This window comes from Ascaphus truei, chromosome 4, assembly GCF_040206685.1.
Source record: "Ascaphus truei isolate aAscTru1 chromosome 4, aAscTru1.hap1, whole genome shotgun sequence".
NCBI classification, from domain to species: domain Eukaryota; kingdom Metazoa; phylum Chordata; class Amphibia; order Anura; family Ascaphidae; genus Ascaphus; species Ascaphus truei.
Genome location: NC_134486.1, coordinates 115,100,379 through 115,124,567, shown reverse-complemented (window position 1 = coordinate 115,124,567; position 24,189 = coordinate 115,100,379). Strand labels below are relative to the sequence as shown.

At 44.6% G+C, this 24,189-nt stretch overlaps 1 protein-coding gene across 3 annotated transcripts in view; it reads right to left on the bottom strand.

The window, feature by feature from the left end:
* Positions 1–262: 262 nt before the first annotated feature.
* Positions 263–24,189, bottom strand: part of LOC142493050 (interferon-induced, double-stranded RNA-activated protein kinase-like) — a 129,344-nt gene continuing 105,417 nt past the window's right edge. For 2 of the 3 annotated variants that reach the window (XM_075596485.1, XM_075596486.1), the window contains 7 exons: positions 19,792–19,914; positions 18,375–18,527; positions 17,162–17,348; positions 11,636–11,779; positions 5,001–5,099; positions 2,599–2,661; positions 263–2,518 (listed from right to left, as the gene is read on the bottom strand). In XM_075596485.1, the coding sequence (XP_075452600.1) occupies positions 2,408–2,518; positions 2,599–2,661; positions 5,001–5,099; positions 11,636–11,779; positions 17,162–17,348; positions 18,375–18,527; positions 19,792–19,914 (880 nt within the window). In that variant the 3' untranslated portion in view covers positions 263–2,407. Of the gene's footprint in view, positions 2,519–2,598; positions 2,662–5,000; positions 5,100–5,223; positions 5,431–11,635; positions 11,780–17,161; positions 17,349–18,374; positions 18,528–19,791; positions 19,915–24,189 lie in introns of those variants that run through there. The other variant, XR_012800968.1, reaches the window with a different exon arrangement.

The window sequence follows — 24,189 nt, the reverse complement described above, 5'->3', positions numbered from 1 at the left end:
AACACTTCTTTTTGAACTTCCTTTTTAAACTTCATCTAACATGTATACTTCAAGCATGGCTACAAACCGCAATGGCTGCTGTGTGTTTGCTTATATACTTTTAAAAAGTCACCTGGCTGGACCAAGCAACTTAATTAGCACATGTGAGGGACATTAAAGCAGATGGGCAGGACAACACCCATTTTAGGAAAAAACAAGTGTGAAAGCTAAATTGAATTAAGACACAGCAAAATATTTAGCAAAGATCAATGTTCAATTCAACTTTAAACATAAAATGCCGTTTATTTCTTTATTTACATTTTGGTTGTTCTTGTTAGAAAGAATTGCAGGTACAACATACTGTACATAAATACATACATACATCTATACTTAAAATGAGTGGTTTTTGAACCCTTCTTCTCAGTGATCCCCATTCACAACAGATAATTTACTCAGATTACATACGAGTAGAATATTGTTTGTTTATCCTCTATACATGGCATGACTGGGTTGAAATGAATTGCTTTACAATTATATTGTAGATCAAAAACACAGTATTCTTTTCGTAAAAATATTTTTTTCCACTTTCAATAAGTATAAAAAATAACCTAGTGTACACAGACAAATTAAATTTAAATGTTGAAATTAGTTGAACAGCAAGGAATTCTAGTTCAGTGGATTTGAGGTTCAGTAGATCAGTTGACTAAACTACAATGCTCATCATTGCATTCGACCATTGGCTCGCATAAGCTACTCCAGGGGCGCGCAAACTTTTTTTGTTGCGCCCCTCCCTGCCTTACCTTCTTCGTTGGCCACCCCCCTCCTTACCTCGCGCGCCGGGGTCGTGTGACGTCACATGACCCGTGGCGTGATTTAACGTCACGTTACCATAGCAACCGTGACGTCGCATGACCCACGCGTGCTGAAGCCGGCAGAATCCTGGGAAGTACTGGTTGCAGAGGCCTCTCGCGGTCCCCTGGCATTTAAATGTCCAGGGGGAGAGCGCGGGACCTCTGCAACCGCCAGCTCCCCCCCCCAAAAAAATCTCTGCAACCGCCTGTGCCCCCCAACATCAATCGCTTGCCTCCATCTTGCTTATGGTAAGGATCACTCCTAAACTCCTGTAACTTGAAAAAGTTGTACATAATTTTGATTTACAGTACCAACACTGGATGCTCAGTTAAGATGCACCTTTTATTTATTAAAAGATTTGTTGGATTGTTATCAGGCCTCACAAAATCATTCTTCATTAAAAGCCCTCTTGGCCCTGGTCTGAGTAATCATTAAAGAGGAAAAGGAAGTTTAGCAACGTTTGTCAACAAATACATAGAACCCAACAAACGGCAGATAACTTTGCACTTCCCTCCTAATTTGGGGTACTGAGCATTCCTTTACAACCCTAAACTTCTCAGGTCGGACAATACTCTAGCAGCACTCACAACATACCCCAAATAATCTTATTTTTAAGTGAGTAAAGACACTGACTGGCATTGAGAGTTTGAAGCAGGAGAGCCTAGTTCAGTTCCCGGTGTCGGCTCCTTGTGACGTTGGGCAAGTCACTTTATCTCCCTGTGCCTCAGGCACCAAAAACATAGATTGTAAGCTCCACGGGGCAGGGACCTGTGCCTGCAAAATATCTCTGTAAAGTGCTACGTAAAACTAGCAGCGCTATACAAGAACATGCTATTACTATTATTATTATAATAATGATCCGATTATTAATTAGGAGATCTATATGGTTTTAATTTTGCACCGAGACAATTTAGCAAAATATTGGAACTGCAATAACCTAAGAACAGTTCTATCAATATTTGGAATGTTACTGGGCCAAATATTTTTTACTTCTTGAAAGTGAAAAAAACAAAACAATGTAGTGTACACATAATAGAAAGTTTTACATTTCATATATTAGCATATTTCATCATATGGAGGATCATATAGCCCTTACATATCACTAAAAAAAAAAAAAAATATTTAAAATCCCTCTATAATATCTCAAATCTAACCTGCCAATATTGTTACAGTATGTTCTGGTCTAATTTATAGTTTTATTTTTTTAAATTGGCACACACACACACACAGCCACTTAAAGAGGGGGTTAACTATGAATCCACTAGGCTTTCTCGGACAAGCATCAGTGAATTATTCCTTAATTTAGAAAGCAACACTAAAAATAGCACAACTCGTTACAAAAAATCCCAGAGGAGATATGCAGAAAATCAGATATTGCCTAAATTTTTATGCCCAAGTATTTACAAAGGTTTACTGTAAAATAAAAATGTAACCTGTACCTATCCATAAATGTCCACTGAATAAAGATCATGGTCATTTAGTTATTAGGTATGCAGATCATATTTTCAATACCCATATGCAAGTATATAAAACATGTTTGCATCCTTTGCTTTTCACTGGATTAACACACAAATGCTTAACATGTTTTCGAACATAAAGCAGAGTTTTCTCGAAAATAATTATGTAGGTCAGAGGCTTTAGGTCTTCTCTTAGGATCTTCTGACAGCATTAACTTGATCGCTGATGTCTGAAAAAATGAAGTAAATACATTAAATATAGGACAGAGGCAGAAATAAAAAGATAAGTGAAACATTGATATTGGTATACCTCAGTGGGGTATTTCTCTGCAAACTTCTTTGGGAATGTTCCCACCCGTATACGGTTGAATTCCTAAAAGTAAAACATAAAAATAATCATCATCTGTACATGGTAAGCTATCCAGGGCTGGGATTTGCTTTTATTTTGTCTGATATATGTTTGTTGTACTTACTGTATTATAATGCCTTGTATTGTCTTTTGTTAAGTACAGTGTACATTGTTGTATGTATGTATGTATATTTTTGTTTATATAGCACCCACAGTGTACTCAGCATTTTACAAAAGAGACAATAGAGTATAGGGAATAATACAATAAGTGCTACAGAGTCAGACAATAGGAAAGAAAATCCCTGCCCTGGAGATTTTACCATCTAAGTGGTATGTTGGAAGAGTTACAGAGACAGCAGATGAGGGAATAAATGCAGTAGATGGCAGTGCTTGACCACAATGGTTGGTAGGAGTGACTGTGGGTCAGCAGCCATGAATGTAGGGTATTGAAATCATTAATTTAAGAGGTGAGTTTATGGTTTGACTTAAAGGTGGGGAGAGAGGGTGCTTGACGTATACCATGTGTCAGGGAGTTCCACAGGTAAGGGGCAGTGAGGGGAAAAGGTAAGAGGTGAAAGGGATGGAGAAGATACATTTGAACAATTGGCAGGTCACTGAATGGTAATATTGTTTATTACTAATAAGGGCTTCTGGACATTTACGAACACAAACGGCCTAGTTTATGTAGTGATATTACTTCCCGTATTTTTAACTGTCTTTCACTGCCCATGCCAGGTCTGGGAGATATGCGTCAACAACCTTTTTTGGATTTGCATTTTCATTAATCCCAGACTTTAGTTTAGGAGCAATGCTGCCAGCCAGCTGCCGCCCCCATCTATCCCTCCTTTTTCTTCTCTCCTGCTGGACTGAAGGGCCATCCCCTTCTCTTAGCACCGCCCATCAATCCTTCCCTTCCCCGGGCCTAGAGGGCCCTTCTGTGCACAGGCCATGTGTCTCCAGCAGGCCCATCCAAGGGCCCCAGCTAAACCCACATGCCCCTGGCCCCCCTTATACCACCCTCCCAGGCCCCTTACCCCCTAAGGTGATAGTGTGATTTTTTTTTTTTTTGGTGGGAGGGGAGCTTATTGTGTATCTGTATTAGGGAGGGGGCTTATTGTATGCGTGTGTGTTTTTTGGGTTGGTGGGCCTATTTGTTGTGCGTATTTTAGGAGGGGGCTTATTGTGTATATATTTGGGAGGGGGGCCTATTTGGGGTGTGTGTATTTGGGGAGGGGGAGAAATACATGGTGGTGGGGATATAAGGGAGGGGGGAAGGAAAGGGTGATGGGGAGTTTAAGAGGGGGTGAGCGAGGAGGTGTGTGAAAAGGGGGGATGAGAGGTGTAAGAGAGAAACAGGGGGGGCTCTCGCAAGACCGTTGTCACGTGAGTTGGGGGCCCCGGTGAAAACATTAGTCCTGGGCCCCGGGGATGCTGTCTGTGACCCTTCTGCAAGCAAACTAATATCCATCTCGCACCACTGATCTCTTTCCAGCAAAAATATGCAGTTAATCTTCACTCTTTTTAGGGGGAAAAAATCACTAAAATTACTTTAAGATCTTCATGAGTCTCTACAGTAGATCATATTACAAAGTTGTGCTTAAATCCATTCTGATATTTATCACCTTCAATGTTTATTTTCTGCTTCTAAATCTAAGACCACTCAGGTTCTTTCTTACCACAGATTAGCTCGAGATTTTCAGGTCAGGTCTAAAAAGACTCATGGTTCTGAATTGGCTAAAGAAGTTCTTTTTAATGTGGTGGTTGATTATCATGGGCACACTGACCCAGTTCAGGTTTCCATCAAAATTTAAGAAAACTATGCAGTAATTATGCTACAAAGAAAAGCACCTGTCATTGTGTATTGGAGAGGTAAACACATCATCAAACTTCTATTTTTCAGTTTAAAATAGTTTTCTTTTATAGTACAGTATAGTCACTATCCATGTTTATACGTTTTGTATGTGTGTGACGTATTTCTGGTGTTGCAAAACACTTCTTATATTGACAGTAGTTTAATTTCTGCTAAAAAGTGAACCATCGAGTTGTAATGAAAGTCTGACAGGAGAAGTAAACAATCTATTTGGGTTACTGTAATATGTGGAGATAGTGATGTGCTGAAACAAAGAGAAAATCTTTGTCATAAAGTCCCCATTACAATAATCAAATCTAACTTGAAAAAATAAATAAAAAATATAGGCACTGAAATACAGCAACTATTGATTTCATCTGCAGGTAATATAGTTGGGTGAAGACAGTTAAAATAAAGCACTATAATGTCAGATTGATGGTGCAGAAGGCATCTATGTGCTTGTTTTTATTTTATTCTAAAGCATTATGTTGCAACAAGTCTTATCAAAACCTACCACATATCGTTCATGATCAGTGCCAAGGATGCAAAGAAGTTCAAATAGTATTAATCCTAATGGAAAAATATCTACTTCATTTTCATAAATGCTCTCAATCTGAAAATAAAATAAAAAAAGAAGATTGCAGTGTAATTATTAGCATTTACTTATAAGAATTAACATTCTCCATCCGAGATGGAAGACCGCAACATACCATTTAGAAATGAAACCAAATCCTTACTGTAGGCTGACAATCTGAAGAAAAGTAGGAACCCAAGCATAATGTTGCCACTATGTAAGTTAACACACAGTCAGTGCAAGCCCCTCCATCAGAGAGGTAAAGAGAACTTTTTCAGATGAGGTTAGGACTTGCAAAAGAAGGGATACCTTGGTGTGGTTTGCAAGCTTAAAATGCCTTGGCCAAAGAATTTAACTCAATGACCCTCACCTATGAGAAGAAAAACTGATAAGTACGTAAATATATAATTTGTCACACACTGTACAGTATAATCTTACAATCAAAAAGACATCATAGAACTAGAGCACCTGCTGCACAGAGCTACAGTACAGCAGCAAACCACTACAGGGAAATGTTAGATCTGACTTATGCGGAAAGACAATCCAAAAGTCAATTGTTCCGTTTAGAAAAAAGGTGTCTAAGATGACAGTAGTTAATATCTAGATATGTATCCATCATCCATACAAGGAAATTAAATTGCAAAGGATATTTCCACCCCCAGGGCTGCACAAATATAGAATTTACTACTCTCGGAGACTGATGGCAGATACTTGAATATCTCTTTTACAAATGGTGAACAAATAACGTAGGCAAAACATTGAGACATAATTAGCAAATGTTTTTCTGGATATTCTGTTTGCCTTCTTCTTGATAATAGAAATGTACAGTATCCCATCCAGATGAATTAGCTAAAAGCATTTTAAAAAGGCAAATGCAATAGGTCAGTATTGAAAGAAAGAAGATAAAAATGTAACGTAAACTATTAATAATAGCATTACAGTGAGGCATTTAAAGTGAGCTTTTTAAGTGATAAATACAGTTAGACTATAGTTTGACTAGAGGTGACTGGGGACTGGATCTACTGCAAACTCTTTTACTCAAGACAACAAACGGTAAGCTATTCAGATCACACTATGATCCCATGCTTGCTAACCTGCCTATTTCAACCCCCCACCCCTTTACAACTTACTCACTGCAGTCTCTCCCAAAACTGACTGCACAATACACTGAAACCCTGAACTGACTCTAGCATTGCAATACAGCTAAGCATCTGACTAGGAACAGGCACACACCTGCTGTTTAGTCTGCTCACACTCACTCTGCTCACAACAGCTCCTTGCAGCACTGCCTACCTCTGGCATCATGAACCTGCTATGTATTTTAACTTTTTTCTTTCTCCTGGCCTCATGGAGATGTTACTCCCTCTACCCACTACAAACTCCTCCATCCTGGCCCACACCCAACATCTCCATACACCCTGGACTACTCAAAAGCCTTGCACTATCTACTGAATGTTGGTGGAGAACTCTAAAAACCAGCACACCAACCACTGCTCACTCTAATGGCAAACACCACAAATTTACAACTTGCAAACAACTAACCAAATTTCTACTCATACTATTACTCTCTCTAGCAGGTGATGTTGAAACTAACCCAGGTCCTCCCATTTCAGCTCTGTCCCATGCCCCTGAGAATTCCACCTTTAAATTCCAAAAAGGGCTATCTGTCGCCCATATAAACATCCAGAGCCTGCTGCCCAAACTGGACGAACTAAGGGCACGGTGCCTTATGCATAAACCCAAAGCCATCGTTCTTACAGAAACATGGCTATCCCCTAAAACCCCTGATGCAAATATCGCCATTCAGGGATACTCCATTTCTAGGAGAGATAGGTCAAAGAGAGGAGGAGGGGTGTTATTTTATATTGCAGACACATTACAATTTACACTGTTAAATTGCCCCCCCAAGCCCAACCTCTTTTGAAATTCTAGTTGGCAAAATCTGTCTCCCCTTTTCTAAGCCCATCTTGCTTGCTGGCATCTACCGCCCCCCTAAAGCCCCTCTACAATCCCTGACTGGTATCACCCAATTTCTTGGCTCCATTTCCTCTCTGAATGAGAAGAGTGAGCTGCTAGTTCTTGGGGATTTCAACTTCAATTGGCTTGACCCTAAAAACCACAAAATCCAGATACAACTCAAGTCACTTAACCTATCGCAACTCATTTCCCAACCCACACGGATAAACCTGAAATCGCATAACCATTCCTTGCTAGACTGGATTCTCTCCTCAAACCCCAGCAGAATCCAATCCTCTGGCATCCTTCCTGATATTTTCAGTGACCATGCAATAGTGTACTGTGTAAGGAAAATTAAACCGCCCCATTCAAGCCCTAAAGTTCTCCTCACTAGAACATTTAAAAACTTTAACCCACAACAGTTTCTGGATGACCTTACCAACTGCCCATGGCACAGAATCGATTTAATTCCCGACCCTGATTCTGCGCTCGACTATTTCCAATCCGAGTTCTAAAAAGTCTGCGATACCCATGCTCCACTACGCAAAATAAGGGTACGGGGGGCCCACCTTCCATGGGTTACACCTGACCTTATAGCACTCTACCAGTTCAGGGATGCCTTGTGGAAAAGCTACAAAGTCACTGCCACTACCAAGGATCTCAATCACTACAGATGCATGAGGAACATGTGCACAAGGCAAACAAGGCATGCAAAAGCCCAATATTACTCTGACAATCTGCACCAGAATACATCAAACCCAGCTAACTTCTAGAAGGTTATCAACAATATATTCCAGCCTCCTAAACATCAACAACCAAGTAATATCACTAAGGGGGATACTGCTGCGGCCAAGTTTATTCGAGCATTTGCCCGTTCTTGGCCGCAGCAGTAGCCTGGCGCGCGCCCGAGGGTGACGGGCGCGCGCCGAAGCAGCGGAAGAGCGCCCTCCGATCGGGGCGCTCTCCCTACCGCTGCCGGGTCCGCCGGGTCCCCCGGAACCCTCTGCCGCCGTCCCCCACATCGCGGGACACCAGGGCTCCCTCGGGGAGCCCTGGACGCGCATGCAGGGGGCGCAGGTTCCCGAAGACGCGTGACCGCGCGTCTATGACGCGCGGCACGCCGAGGGGCGGCCACTAGCAAGCCGGGAAATCTCCCGGCTTGCGGATCTGGCCGATGCGCAATAAAGCGTGTCGGTAGTGTATTACTCTGACAAACCCCACTGACATTGCAAATGCATTCAATGATTACTTTGTGGGGTGTGCCACTAACTTATTATCGAAACGCAGCCCAAACCACAAACCTGAATCTCATCCTGGGAGTAACCCTATAGTCCCACCCCTTCCCAACACTGCCCACAATTTTCAATTTGGCCCAGTATCTGAAGAGGAGATTATACAAGCGCTCCTCAAACTAAAACTAAGCAGCCAATGTGGACCCGACTTACTACAATCTAGGTTCCTACGACTTGGTGCCCCAGCCATTGCCAAACCAATTGCGTCCATAGTCAACTCTATCCTGTCTGCAGGCCATATCCCTAAGACCTGGAAAACTGCTAGAGTTGTCCCAATCTTCAAAAGTGGGGACAAAAACAGTCTCAAACTACAGGCCAATCTCACTTCTCCCAATTCTATCCAAAGTCATGGAAAAATGTGTCCACTCCCAATTAAGCGATTTCTATACCAAGACAAATTTCCCTAGCCAATTCCAATCTGGTTTCGTCCCAAACACTCCACCGTAACTACCCTGCTAAAAGTTTGCAATGGAATCCAGTGTGGAATGGAACGGGGACAACTCACTGGTGCAGTATTCCTAGATTTTGCAAAGGCTTTTGACACAGTTGATCATGCTATCCTGCTTAACAAACTCCAGAGCTCTGGAATAGGGAAGCATGCTTTAAACTGGTTTCAGTCCTACCTATCAGGAACATCCCAACATGTGTCCATCTCAGGCTCTAACTCCAACCCCCTGGATATCACCTGTGGTGTCCCGCAAGGCTCTGTTCTGGGGCCCCTACTCTTCTCAGTGTTCATTAATGATCTTCCCACAGCTTGTAAGGAAGCCTCAATACACATGTATGCAGATGACACAATCCTATATGCACACAGCCATAGCCTCTCTGACCTTCAACACACACTTCAGTCTGACTTTTTGAGGCTCTAAAACTGGATTTCCCAAAACAAACTGTTTTTAAACACTGACAAGACTGTAACAATGGTATTTGGGACCAAGTCTAAATTTGTAAAGCTTCCAGTGACTGAGCTCCTGATTAGAACCAACGCTAACACCACCCTAACACCTGTCACTAGTTTTAAATACCTGGGCTTATGGTTCGACTCCCACTTAACATTCGGGATGCACATTGATACCCTGACAACCAAGACCTATGCCAAACTAGGGGTACTTTACAGGAACAAATCCTCCCTAAGTCTCCTGGTCAGAAAGCGTATCGCACAGCAGATGCTAATGCCAATTATTGACTATGGAGACATAGTATATGGCTCGGCACCTCAAACCCACCTTAGCAAACTTGACACCCTCTACAATTCAATTTGTCGTTTTGTTCTCCAATGCAACTACAACACACATCACTGCGAAATGCTCAAAGAACTAGATTGGTCAACACTAGAGTCTAGGCGCAAAGTTCACCTTTCCTGTCTTGCCTTTAAATTCTTCATGGGCAAGCTACCCAGCTACCTGAACAAGCTCCTCACCCCTACCACTTGCAGCACTTATCACCTGAGATCAGACTACAAAAGACTGTTCATGGTCCCAAGGCTCAACGAAGTATCCGGACGTTCCTCCTTCTCCTACCGTGCTCCCCAAAACTGGAACAACTTACCAGAGACTCTCACATCCACCACCAGTTTAAGTTCTTTCAAATCTAAGGCTTTCTCACATTTTAACCTGGTCTGTAACTGTTTCATACGCTCATAATATATATTTTCTTTAACTGTGCATGCAATGTCTTGTATATAATGTATACCCTGCTCATTATGTAACTGTATTTGTAACCATGTATTATTTGTTTTACTCTGTGCCCAGGACATACTTGAAAACGACAGGTAACTCTCAATGTATTACTTCCTGGTAAAATATTTTATAAATAAATAAATAATAAAGACAGACAACCAGGTGTAAAGGGATATACTGTAATCATAGAGGTAACAGGAAGCTTCGCTAACAGTGAGTGGGGATAAGGGGCAGAACATGGATTGGAGAAGAGTTTGTGACTGGAGATGTCTTAGTACTGTAGATATTTTCCTTAAATATACTCATAAAAAATAAAATGCAAATCCAGACAAAAAAGATAAATAACACTGCAGCACATTTAGACTTAAAAGCTTTACAAATGCATCACATGCTCAATGTGTTTTTATTATAATAGCTTTCATCTATTTAAGTATTAAACTTTTATACAGCAAGAGTTGCTGAAACCGTTAAATGCTATGACAGTACACAAATTTCACTTCCTGTCTTTGGCTCAGACGCACTAAACTGTGCTAGTCTATTTAACATGACTAACATAAGTTAACGCCTATTTAGTCATAACGAGATTCATCCCATATTCACTAAGGTCCGTTAATGTTAACACTAGGAAATAACATAACGTCGTTTAAGTCATACCTACCTCTGGTCTTACTCCGATCCAGACATTGAAATAGGACTTTTGCAGGAGAGTGTGTCCATTAGGTTACTCGCCGCCAAACAGATTTACCTCTACTCCACATGGGGAGATATCTGGGAAAGCCGCTAAATAATATTCAAATGATTTAAAATAGGCATATTTCCCAGGTGACAGATGTGTTTATGGGCGTCTCACTACATGGAGTATACAGATGAATCTACTTGAGGTATAGAAGACAATAGGAGCTCTGGTACAGTAGGTCTCTCCCTTTCTCCAACATAAGACCAATTTCAGTGTCTGAATGTATCACCAAGACATAAATAATATGAGCTCAATTGCAGTTGTAATTTTTGTACGCACAGCTCAACCCCCTTATAACGCTGTGCTTGGGGTCCAAAGAATCACATTGCGTTATAAGCGGATCGTGTTAGAAATAATGTACAATTGTATGCATTGTACAATAAAATATTTAAGATACCAATAATCGTGTTGTAAAGTATTCAGAAATACGAAAATTGGGAGCAACACTTGCATCACGTTATAAGCGGATTCGCGTTGTAACGGATCACGCTATAACGGGGTTGAGCTGTAATTACTTTACTGAATAAGGCCGTGCCTATAGTGCAGTCGATGGCGACGTCACCCGTCGCCACTGGCGAAAGTTATGTTTCGCCGGGCGGCGGGGTCGCGGGATTCCGGCAATTTGATTTGTTCAAGGGCCGTCACGTGACAGCCCTTGAAAAATCAAATTTTGCCAGCTTCCAGTTTCCGCGCGCACTATAAGCGCATGCGGCGGCGGCGGCGGCAATGTATTTGTTTTCGGGCGACGTCGCGTTGCCGGCACTAGAAGCGCGGCCTTAGGCATTAGACTCATGGAAAAGTACATCCGTTTGTATTAGGTACTGTAAAAGTGAAATTACTTGCCCTGATTTAACAGAGATTAGTGAATCTAGGCATTTATTTGTGGGGGGCGATATACATAATGACATTCACCTGTTCTGGGGCCAAGTAAGGTGGAGTTCCAGCGCCTTTGGTTCGATGTAGTGCTTCCTCTTCATGTTTATCAGTCATTGGAGTCACAAGACCAAAGTCACCTATTTTTATTTTCAATTCCGCAACAAACAAGATGTTTGAAGGCTGTAACATATACAAATTAAGTCAGGAATCTGTTATCAGGACTATTCCACCATACATTCATAACTGAAGCAGTCCAATACCTCAACACAGTATTTCAACAAGGGTACCAACATCCTATTAATATGCAATAAACCAGGGGTGAGCAAACTTTTTATGCCGAGCCCCCCTTTTCATCCATGAAATTTCTCGGGCCCCCCCAGCCAATGAGGGTGAACCAGCTTTGTAACGCCCCCGCCACGCGTCAAAAAAAGTATTTATAACACAAATTACATCACTTAAAAATAAGTATTATGATATTTGTCTAATAGCGTCCCCATTTCGGTTGTATTATTAATCTCTCTTCCCGCCACATTAGGACCTCTCAGGACCTCTCTCCGCACTTCCACAGTCTCACACTCCTCTCCCAGTCTCTCCCTCTCCCAGTATTTCTCACTCCCCCTCCAGTGTCTCTCTATCCCTCCCCCACTCTCTCTTTTTGCTCCCCCCAGTGTTTGTCTCTCTCTTTCTCCCTCCCCCTAGTGTCTCTCTCCCTCCCTCCCTCCCGCCAGTGTCTCTCCCTCCCGCCAGTGTCTCTCTCCTTCCCTCCAGTGTCTCTCTCATCCCTATGTAGCTCTTTTACCCCCTTCCCCATGTAGCTCTTTTACCCCCTCCTCATGTAGCTCTTTTACCCCCCTCCCCATGTAGCTCTTTTACCCCCCCTCCCCATGTAGCTCTTTTACCCCCCCTCCCCATGTAGCTCTTTTACCCGCCCCCTTCCCATGTAGCTCTTTTACCCCCCTCCCCATGTCACACACTCTCACCCCCTCCCCATTTCACTCACCTCCCTCCCCATTTCACTCTCACCCCCCTCCCCATTTCACTCTCACCCCCCCATGTCCCACTCTCACACACCCTCTCCATGTCCCACTCTCACACCCCCCTCCATGTCCCAGTCACCCCCCCCTCCCCATGTCCCAGTCTCACCCCCCTCCCCATGTCCCAGTCTCACCCCCCCTCCCCATGTCCCAGTCTCACCCTCCCTCCCCATGTCCCAGTCTCACCCTCCCTCCCCATGTCCCAGTCTCACACTCCCTCCCCATGTCCCAGTCTCACACTCCCTCCCCATGTCCCAGTCTCACACTCCCTCCCCATGTCCCAGTCTCACACTCCCTCCCCATGTCCCAGTCTCACACTCCCTCCCCATGTTCCAGTCTCACACTCCCTCCCCATGTCCCAGTCTCACACTCCCTCCCCATGTCCCAGTCTCACACTCCCTCCCCATGTCCCAGTCTCACACTCCCTCCCCATGTCCCAGTCTCACACTTCCACCCCATGTCCCAGTCTCACACTCCCTCCCCATGTCCCAGTCTCACAGTCATCCCCCCTCTCCATGTCACACACACTCACCAAGATGATGCAAGAAGCAAGAAGGAGATGCTGCAGTGTAGCTGTGTAGCACAGCGCCACCTAATGGCCAAAAGAGAAATTGCAGCTACATACGGCTTTTTTCTCGGCTCCTGGAAAAATCTCCGCAGCTGCCTGCGCCCCCCCTAAACAATCTTGCGCCCCCCAGTTTGCGCACCGCTGCAATAAACCATGCATCTTGAAAGTAACATTTCCCATTAGATGTGTTTAAAAAAAAAATATATATATATATTTATATCATGCATTCATTTCATAAAGGCCTGCTTAGTTTGCTGTTCTGAATTTGTTCTAAGCAAATATTCACTCATGTAGGTCAAGGGTGCGCAAACTGAGGGGCACGAAATTGTCTTGGGGAGGGGGGGCGCTGTGGGTACAGAGGCCCTGCGCTCTTCCTCAAAGCTTTTAAATTAAATGCCGGGGGAGTGCACGAGGCCTCTGTATGTTACTTACCTTGTCTCCAGCGGCTTCTGGCAAAGTGTCAAATTATGCCGCGGAGTCACATGTTGCGTTGCCAACGTGACGTCAAATGCTGGAGACAAGGTAAGGGGGTGGGATGCGCGAGCAGGAGGGGAGAGCAGGCAGGGGGGGCACGAGCAGGAGAAAGAGCAGGCAGGGGGCACAGACAAATGTTTGCGCACCCCTGATGTAGGTTATCACTCTTACCTGTGGAAAATAAACAAACAAAATGTGACATGCATGATCTCATAAAAGTACAGAAAAACAATGAAGCAGATCTGGGGAAAAAAAACAACACTTTTGGCCATATTTACTAAATCCATACCGCACCTTATATTGACTCATTGAAAAGAATAAGCTGTAAAGTGCTCAGTGCTTAGTAACTATTTTCCTTTGTACGTTGGTTACACATACCATTTTCTCATTCACTGCATTATGAACACAAAAGACTCTAAAATCATTATACTGTATAATGTCATAATAGATGTTCAATATTTATCTTCCTCCTTTAATTTTTCCTAGCTCTTTGTATAGCCACATTCCATACCAAGTGATGCCATTAACTCAGCCAAAGCCCAAATGATACAGCACAGAAGAAGTCACCGTCACCGTTATTGTGGCTAGCCTATCGATTTATAACAAAAACACATTGTGCCAGAAAATCAGCTGACTACATATCCTCACATTAGCTGCAACCTTTCAAAAGTCTGTACAAGCTTTTCCATACAGATGCAAAAACATACATAACATTTAAAGTCTGTACAAGCAGGTAAAAAAAAAAAAAAATCAATACATATTGTATTTATATCGTCAAGCTGCCATTGAAAAACAAAATAATTCTTTTCCATTCAATATATTTGAATATACAGGTAAACCCCGTTATAACGCGCCTCGCTATACCGCGATTCGGTTATAACGCGGTTTTCCCGTGGCTCCCGTTTAAAAAAAAAAAAAAAAAATTTAAATAAAATTTTTTTTTTTTTTTTGCACACTGCACACACACTGCTCATTGCTCACACTGCACACACTGCACACACTGCACACACTGCACACACACTGCTCATTGCTCACACTGACACACACTGCACACTGCACACTCACAGCTCACACTGACACACACTGCACACTGCACACACACTGCTCACACTGACACACACTGCTCACACTGACACACACTGCACACTGCACACTGCTCACACACTGCTCACACTGACACACACTGCACAGACACTGCTCATTGCTCACACTGCACACACTGACACACTGCTCATTGCTCACACTGACACACACTGCACACTGCTCACACTGACACACACTGCTCACACTGCACACTGCTCACACACACACACAGCAAGGTAACCCAACCTCTGTGGTGCCTCTTCAAAATTAACCCCCTCATAGCCAGGGGAAAGGGTGTCCGAGCGTCCGGTGTGTCCCCCTCCCCTCTAGGTTGGTGTTACGGCCCGGGGCGGGGGGTGGGACGTCATTGTGCTGTGGGGGGGTGGCGGGGCCCTGCGCTGCGGCTGAGTGGCAGGACGACCCTGCGCTACGGCGGGCCCTGTACTGCTGCGCGAGGGCCCTGTGCTGCGGCGGGGGGTGGGGGTTAGCGGCATCCCCCCTCCCATCCCGCGGCCTGTCACGCGGTGACAGGGGGAAGCGGGGACCGGAGGGACATCCCCGCTCCCATCTCCTGTCCCGCGGCCTGTCCCGCGGTGACAGGGGGAAGCGGGGACCGGAGGGACATCCCCGCTCCCATCTCCTGTCCCGCGGGATGAATATGCGCTAAAGCGGCGGCCATTTTTTTTTCCGCGACCCCGTTAGTAACGCGGTGGTCTCGGGGTGGACCCCGAGGACCGCGTTATAACGGGGTTTACCTGTAGTTGTCGATCGATCGGCGAAGATTTGGCTGGGGGTTCACTAAATTCCTGTCAGTGTCTCAGAAGAGGACCCAAGATGCAAAGTTCTGTGGGGAAGATCATGTGACCAGGCAGTCACCAGATACAATTGCTTCACTGCTAGAGAGAGGGCAGGGCCCAAAAAGGGGTGTGCCAGAGATTGTTTCAGAAGAATAAGGGGGATGTGACTTTGTAAATGGTTGCTATAAAAACAAAAAATGCTTGTTACATTATAATACATTAAAAATGTATTTTTTTTTAATTCTACAAGTATTTTCTCATAGTACAGAACTGATTTTTTTTTTTTTTTAATAAAACACATGTAGGATATTGCTTGAACGGCAGTTTTAACTCAAAACCCATCATAATACAATGTATATATTTATTAGAGAAGTTTTTCCATCAGAGGGTAAAGATAAACGGGTACTGTACAGACTTATTTTTAAAGTTCAGACATGTAGGAAATTAAATTGACTTGTACAGAGTCTGTGGTAGTTTTAAGGTTTGTTAAATAATATTTATTTTCCCCAGTTTATAAAAAAAAGAAGAAAAAAAAAAAAGAAGGTTTTCATAAAAACGGCCAGGACTTCAGTACACAAAAAACTGACACAGACTTGAAGTCAATGGGAAATTAAATATTTTAGAAAGCATGGGATACTTTAATAATTCAAATAATCTCACTTGTTTTTCACCCCTACCTGTATAGAATTTCAATTTTGCTTAAGTTTTTCAATGCCTGCGGTCAATTACATGTAAGTAAAGAAAGGTCGGCACATTTGTGTGGGCAAGTAGCAAGCTAAATAAATGTTTCCTAGGATTATAAAACAAAAAAACATTTCTGCAGGGTTATTAAAAACCCCCATATATTTCTCTAATTCCCTGAACTCGGGGTTCAATGGAGAGAAATGAAACATCAATATGCTTGAATATTATCCTTTTGAGTGCTGGAGGGGGGGGGGGGAGGAGTGCAACGGCCTCTCCGGCACTCGTGGTCACATGATCATTCCATCACTGATGACGGGAGGGCAGGAGTTATCCCCTTCTGTTCCTCATCAGTGTAGATCGCGTCAGCGCAGGACGCCATCTCCCCTAGCAAAACTAGCATTTATTATTTTTTGGTACATAGCTACATCACGGGTCCCTTGGAGTGCCAGACCCTATGGCGTAGTAGCTACGTCTCGGGGTACACAAACAGTGTTAACCTATGGGCCTTGTATCAATCTTTAATCTTCCGTTTATGTCAAATGTAAGGAACTTGCTAATCATGTTTCTTACATATGACAGTTCTGTGAGCGTGGTTACTCTGGTCTCCAACCTGGTGGATGTTTCTGTCACAAAGAAAAGGGAGAAAAATAATGATTTTATATGTAGGATTGAATGTAAAATGTTAATTGCATAACTTCTGCCATTGTTCCATACTATTCTCCAAATTACTTGCTGATGCAAGTCACTGAAAAGACAGAAAATCTTCTTGGAGGTAAAAATATACGAGCCTTGATGTTTGTTTGTAGTATAATATTTGTTCCATTCTTTTGGTAAATTATGTTCACAGATTATGCTGCTCTACTTTACCCGTTACACAATTGCAGTGACTTTGAAATCAATACAGTTCTACACTCATACTAACCTTTAGGTCTCTGTGAATCAGATTTTGAGAATGAATGTATACTACTCCTTCAATTACTTGTCGAAATATCTCCAGACTTTTATTTCTGTCAACCATCTTCATCTTCTCGAGCCAGCTTTTCAAAGTTCCAAACGGGCAATATTCCATTTGTATAAAAAGGCATTCTTCCTTTACTCCATTTTGTTCACTATAATAAAAACAAGATACATTATATCGGTATGAATTATTTTGGCCAAATGAATGCATTAACCCACAAGACAAGTACACATTAGCCTGTGTGCAGGGCACATAAGCCGACCACAGGTGTAAGTCTAAGATTCTAGCTAGCGAGGTTACAGAAAAGGTCACCTTACTGCAGATAACACATATGGATCACTGAGGTGTCAGTTGCACTTTTGTGTACAAAACTTGCCAATATACTGTAGTTTGTTTCCTTAATATTAAGAACTAAACTATTCTTAACCCAAAACTATCACTTTCTTGTTTTCTTTAATAAACTAAATAGGGTTTTCTTCACCCTCAGTCAATTTTATCCCACACACATGATGACACCATAAGTACACCCGGGGGAACAGAAATATATGTGCTGCTTAGTAGTTAGGTAGGAACTAAAGAAAATTAAACATCCCTTCAAATTTCCATATAAAAATCTAATTCGACATTACAATGTTATACATTTCTGATTTAGAAAAGGCACCAGTTAAACTTCTTAGTGCAGCGGTGTCCAATAGGAATTCAAAGCTAGCCACATTTGTGGATGTTGTCTGTGCTCAGGGCCACAGACATCTTTCCTGGAGCCCAGAACTACAGTTTCCATTGTTGCTAACAAAACTGTTTGACCGATCCAAAGAAGTATAGTGTCCTGAGCTCGTGGGAGGAACACACTCAATACGGCCCCAAACTACACCTGTGTGTGCCAACAAGATGGGTGATATAGCTATCAATCCCCCCCCCCCCGCCCCCACACACACACATGCTTAGGAACCCACTAGTGCCTGGAATCTGCCATTACATTTTTTTTTTTTGATGAAACCATTGGAGACGCCTCACCCCTGTGGGGAACCACAGTATTAGTTTTGCTTTGACAAAATCAAAGTTAGTGTGTAAATGAAGTTTTATACACACACAAATTGGACACAAAGAATAGATGGAATCTCTTATTAATAGAATTTTATTTACAAAGGCAGTGGAACAACAACATGTTTTGTTTTACCTGGAGTTGCTATTGCTACAGCTAGTTTCTTCACCAGAATCATCTACTCCAGAGTATGCTCCAGGACCGTCCACACCAGTCCATGAATGATAATATCGAATAATATTTTCATGCTGTAAGCGTGCTAAAGTTTGAACTTCTGCTATTGATTTTCTAAATAAAGACAAGAAGGATGACACTAAGATTACAACACTAACATTTATATTTTATTTAATTACTAATGCACAAGGCTAAATTACTTTTAGAGATAGAGTATCAAAATAAGAAATAAGAAGAGAATAATAGACATAGGAACAAAATACTTCTCTTGTTGCTTCAGATATTGTATGGAAAATATTAGTTATAAATTGTATATAATAGCAGACAACAGTATCAACGTCCAGAGCGTCACTCCAGAGGTGGAGTGGACAATGAAAAGAGCCCCCAGATAGCATGTACTCACTGCTGCTGTACAGGCATACCCCGCATTAACATACGCAATGGGTCCAGAGCATGTATATAAAGAGAAAAAATTTACTCAAAGTGAAGCACTACCTTTTTTCCACTTATCGATGCATGTACTGTGCTGCAATCATCCTATACGTGCATAACTGATGTAAATAACACATTTGTAACATGCTATATAGTCTCCCCGCTTGCTCACAGCTTCATTACAGGTAGGGAGCCGGTATTTCTGTTCAGGACGCGCTGACAGGCGCATGCATGAGCTGCCGTTTGCCTATTGGGCGATATGTCCTTACTCGTGAGTGTACTTAAAGTGAGTGTCCTTAAACTGGGGTATGTCTGTAAGGTGAAAAACTAAAAAAACTGGAAGTGCTAATACCCAGAGTAAAGCAGTCCCTGACACTGAAAGGGTGTACCAGTAATTATAGTGCATAAAAGTTCTTAAATAGGGTCCTATAGACTAGATTTAAAATTCATGGGACACTAAATTAAAAACGACGCCGGGTTACCATGACAACGCGTTGCTGGAAGGAAAGGTGTGTTATAGAGGCCTTGCACGGTCCCTTGGCATTTAATTTAAATGCCTGGGTGTAGAGCGCAGGACCTCAAAAACTGCTGCGCCACCCCCCTAAAATCTAGCGCCCCCCCAGTTTGCGCACCCCTGAATTACACCCTCGCTATTCACAACATACTGGTACACACATACATTTATATGGCTTGCACATGCTATGCAGTCCTACAGTGAGCATCTCTATTATTCAACACGACTATTTATTTCTGATGTTAGGAAATGCTGGTTTTTATTCAAGCAAGTAGTTTTTTCCTTACAGTCAAGTATGTTTATCCGGTGTTACAAAGGATGGATGCTATCTGTTATAGAAAAAGAACAATATAATCAGTTATATAAAGGTTTAAATACTGTAGGCTGGACTTTTGCTTGCATTGATCACAATGATTTAAGGATAATACTTACTCATTTCGTCGCTTTACTATTTTCACAACATAATATCTTTTGTCCAGTATTTTTCTTGCTTTATAAACTGTTCCATATCCACCCGTGGCAAGGCGAGTTATATCATCAAAATCTGGAAGAAAGCTAAGAAAACATAAATAAATATAAACATTCAAAGCTAACAGAACAACTCAGTCAATGCTGGTTTACTTGCGGCACCAAGGAAATTTCTGCACTGCAACTACATGATCGCTTGTGTAGCTCCCTCCGAAAACACTAACGACAGGGAAAAATGAGGCAGTCTTTACTACAGTTCCAATCTAAGCTGCAATCTCACAAAGAAGAGGAAAATGGGATGCTGTTAATCGATCAACATGAGTTGTAACTGTTAAACATTAATGCGAAAAAAGGTATATAACACAACAACCCCATCAAAACTAAAAACTACAATATAAACAGCTGACTCAAGCATGGGGAAACTCAACACTTCAGGCAAAACAACTCCTTCAGAAATGTTAGAAAAAGTTATATTGTATACTGTATTCAAATTCCTGTATATGAATGTAGCCAGGTCTCCCCGGCCTGTCAGTGCCCCCCTCACCTCGCTGCCGATCGCGGGGGCCGCCGCGTCCAATGGTGGCTCCGTCCGGCGAGGGCAGGGATGAGGGCGGTCAGGTCCCGGCTTGGGGGTTGCTGGGGACGCGTGCAGCTGGTTGCCAGGGCCGCACGCGCGTTACAGGGTTCCCGGCGCTCTCGGAGCCGGGTTGTAAGGGCGCCGCCATTGCGTTTCAGTTCGCGCATGCGCAGTAGGCCCCCGGCGGCCCGACAGAGTCGCGCATGCGCAGGGAGGCCGCGAGAGTTAGGGGGAAGTCGCGCGAGCGTGAGGCTAGTCAGGGGAAGGGTGAGGCAGCCACAGATAGCTTGCGCAGGCGCAGGCAAGGCGCGCACGCGGCCCCAATGTGCTTCTAGGCTCCATGGGACTACAACTCCCATGGAGCATAGCGAGGGAGGCACCAGGTGCCTCATAGTGGCCAATAGGGCTGAAGGATTGCCCTGGAGGAAGGAGATACATTGTTTGGACTGCAGCTACGCAGTCAGTTGGAGCAGCGGAGCAGAAGGGGAAGGAAGGGTGCAGGGAGTGAGTGAAGCTCCTGCATCGAGTAAGGTCCCCTACATCCAAGGTAGGCCCCAACTCCCCACCAGGTTAGTGGGTAAGCGCTGAGGGACGGCCCAAGATAGGGACGCTGCCCTTAGTGCGTTAGTGTGCTGTCTTGTCAGGGTCACGGCTGGCAGTGTTGTGAGGCCTGACAAGAAGGCATAGGGTTAGCGTGCAGCAAGTTGCTGTACGCATTCAGTAGGTTGTAGCGCGTAGCTGCCCCGTTAGTTAGTGTTAGGGAGAGTCAGGACTGGGAAGAGTAAGGGGAACGGATCAGGTTATTAACCCCTTAGGTCCCAGAGAGGTCCTCACTCCCCAGTTTGTGGTGCTACAGGGACAGGCCCTAGGTTAGGGACCTTGTCATGTAGTGCCAGTCTTAGATAGGGATCAGCGGATGCTGCAGTTCCTTGAAAGAGATTTGGGCCCAAGTCGGTGCTCAAAGACAAAGACTATCTTCAGGGTGGGACCGCCCCTGGCGGACCCCAAGCAAGGATTCACCGGACCGGATCAGACGGGATCCCAGAACGACAGAGCCTTTGTGAAGTTCCTTGCAGGCCCGAGTGCAGGAGCACTCGGCAGGTACTCTACAAGTGCACCAACAGATCATAACATTCTATTAACACATAGTGGCAGCGCTGACCACGGGACAAGGGTTGGGCTGTGGGCACCGTGTGGGGATGTTATAATGTTATGATGTAATAGTTATCCTTTGTTAGTGTTTGTTCATTCAGTAAACCTGTTATCCATAATACTGGTGTATGTGGTTTCTGAGTGGGTTCCTATGTTAGGGTCATTCTACATTTCCATAGAATCCTACATAGGTGGAGGCGCTGAAACAAGAAACGTTCCAGAGGATTCACCCCAGGCTCTCACTAGCGGAGGCTCAGACCTCCTGTGAGCCTGCAGGCATACGCACCACACCGGTAACACCGCATGTTCTACGCACCCACACTATATATGCGATTGGGTGGGGTGGAATACCCGTTACAATTGGAGGCGCTGCTGAGATACCACCTGGGGTGCCCTGTCCATTTTTTTTCCAAATTGTCCCGTTCCTATTTTTGTCACCATGTTTGTGAAGTCCGGACACGAGGTCCTTGCCTGGGCTTTGAGACAATATATGGAACCTGGCCAGGTAGTGGCGGTAGGAGGCCTTCCCGCAACTATACCCGCGGTTAAGGTCCGGGAGTATATGTGTAAAATTCCTGGGTGGCCGTGGACATGTGTCTTAGATGAGGAACAAGATCCCACGTCCACATGGAAAACCATTCTTTTTGTAGTAACCCACAGTGCGGATATATGCCTGGCAGAGGCACCGTCCGCACTGTTCATGCCCGGGGGCCCCTCAGAAGGGTACCCCCTAGTCTATGCCGACCCAGCAAAATGGCGTCTCCCGCCAAATCAGGAGAGCGCACGTGCTGCTGACTGCAAGCCTGCACAGAAAGATGTCGCAACAATCTGTCCGGGTTTGGCACGAAAATCAGAGCCCCTCCCCTGTGATGTGAGTGACTCAGAGCAGAGCCAGAACCACTCCCTTGTAGAAAGTGCCCTTCCTTCAGATTCCACCAGGGGGAGCAAGTACTGTGATCTTCAACCCTACGTCGATGCAGTAATAGACTCTTTGTTCTCTGAGGATGAGGATGAGATAGACTGTCAGGGGATACACCCTAATGTGTATGTGCCCTGGCGAGCGTCAGGAATAGATCTCCTCTTATGCTAATGTGCCCCTGCTTGCGAGAAGCCTATGACGAGGGAACCGACATGTCCAAGTTACCAATAGACTTCAAGATCACCGAGGTGGATGGGGAATCGTGTACACAGTGCTTTAGCCCCACCTGTGACTGTTCTAGAGGCGCACTGGTGTGGGAGCCCAAATGTGATTGCTGCGGTACAATTTTCTTGATGCCTATTGTACCCCAGTCTACAGAGCCAGCTAAGGAGCCAAGTGAACCCTTGGCGGAGAAGAGCGCGACCGCAGTGGAGGTACCGGAGCACGCCAGCTTCGTACCAACAACCACTGGCTGTATCGCAGGAGAATCTGGTGACTACCTTGTGGAGGATTCGATCATGATATCTTCCGGGGAAGAGGTTGAAGTCCCATCGGTGGCGATGCGCCTACCGGCGATCCACCCCAGCGGTGATACAGAGGAGACAGAGGGATCACAGGGTAAGGTGTATGTACCCCTCCCTTCTTCTAGTGAAGTCACCGAGCCAACTATCTCGGCGGATACAGAGCCTGCTGTGGGCCCGTGTGCCCTACAATGGTCAGTCCGACCTACTACAGAGGTACCATCGGTCCTAGAATGGGGACCAGTACCAAACGAAGACGAGGGTGAGTCGACTGCCCCAGGGGTGTTGGGGGTGAGCCTCCAGGTGACCGCGGAGCACGATAGTTCCTTAAGTCTGGTCACCAGGGTGAAGGGCTCCCGTCTGCATCGCGTCCTGGCGGAGGTGTCCTCCTTAGAAGGTAGCTGTCCAGTGGTGCGAGTGGACCCCTACCTACCTGACCGTGTGCCAGATGAAGAGAAGCCTATCGAAAGCCAGCGGAGTGGTGAGGAACCTTCTTACTTCGCACCGACTCCGGATCTGAGTGTGAGCCCGTGCGCTCCGACACAAGTGGTCCCAGGACTGGGATCCAACGCTCCCGAGTTTCCAGCGAGTAAGTGGACTGCCCCAGAAGTGCAGGGGGCAGGTCCCAAGACAGCCGAGGTGGGAACTGACAGCATCCCTGAGGACCTGTTGGCCACCGTGAATCACCGCAGTGGTAAGGTGTCTACTCTTTACCCCCTGCCAGGTGAAACAGAGACATTGTCCAGTGCTCGCTTCTCAGTGGAAGCCTCGCAAAAATATGGGGACAAAGACTGTGTGGAGAGAGATTCAGGGACAGCTGCCTCCTTTAAGCCCAAAAAGGAGCGCCCCATTCCCCAGGTAGTGGACCGCGGGAAAGGTCCTGGCCTCCTGGTATACTGCATCCATGCCGTGGATGACCGGGTAAAGGCCCGATTACGAGACACTGTGCTATTCCTTCCACCAGGGGGAGGAAGTAGTACAGAACCGGTGACTGTTTCCCCAGAGCGTGCTCAACAGGAGATTTTTCTGGGGGAGGCTCACGGACGCAAAAGTGAGGTACCCCCACATGATCAGTCAGGTGCACCCCACAAATGGTCTCAGCTGGCCTCGGTTACTGGAGGTGATGTACCATGTAACCTGATGTGTAAAGTCGACCTGCTAAGTGTACCAATTATGACATGCAATTTTTTATT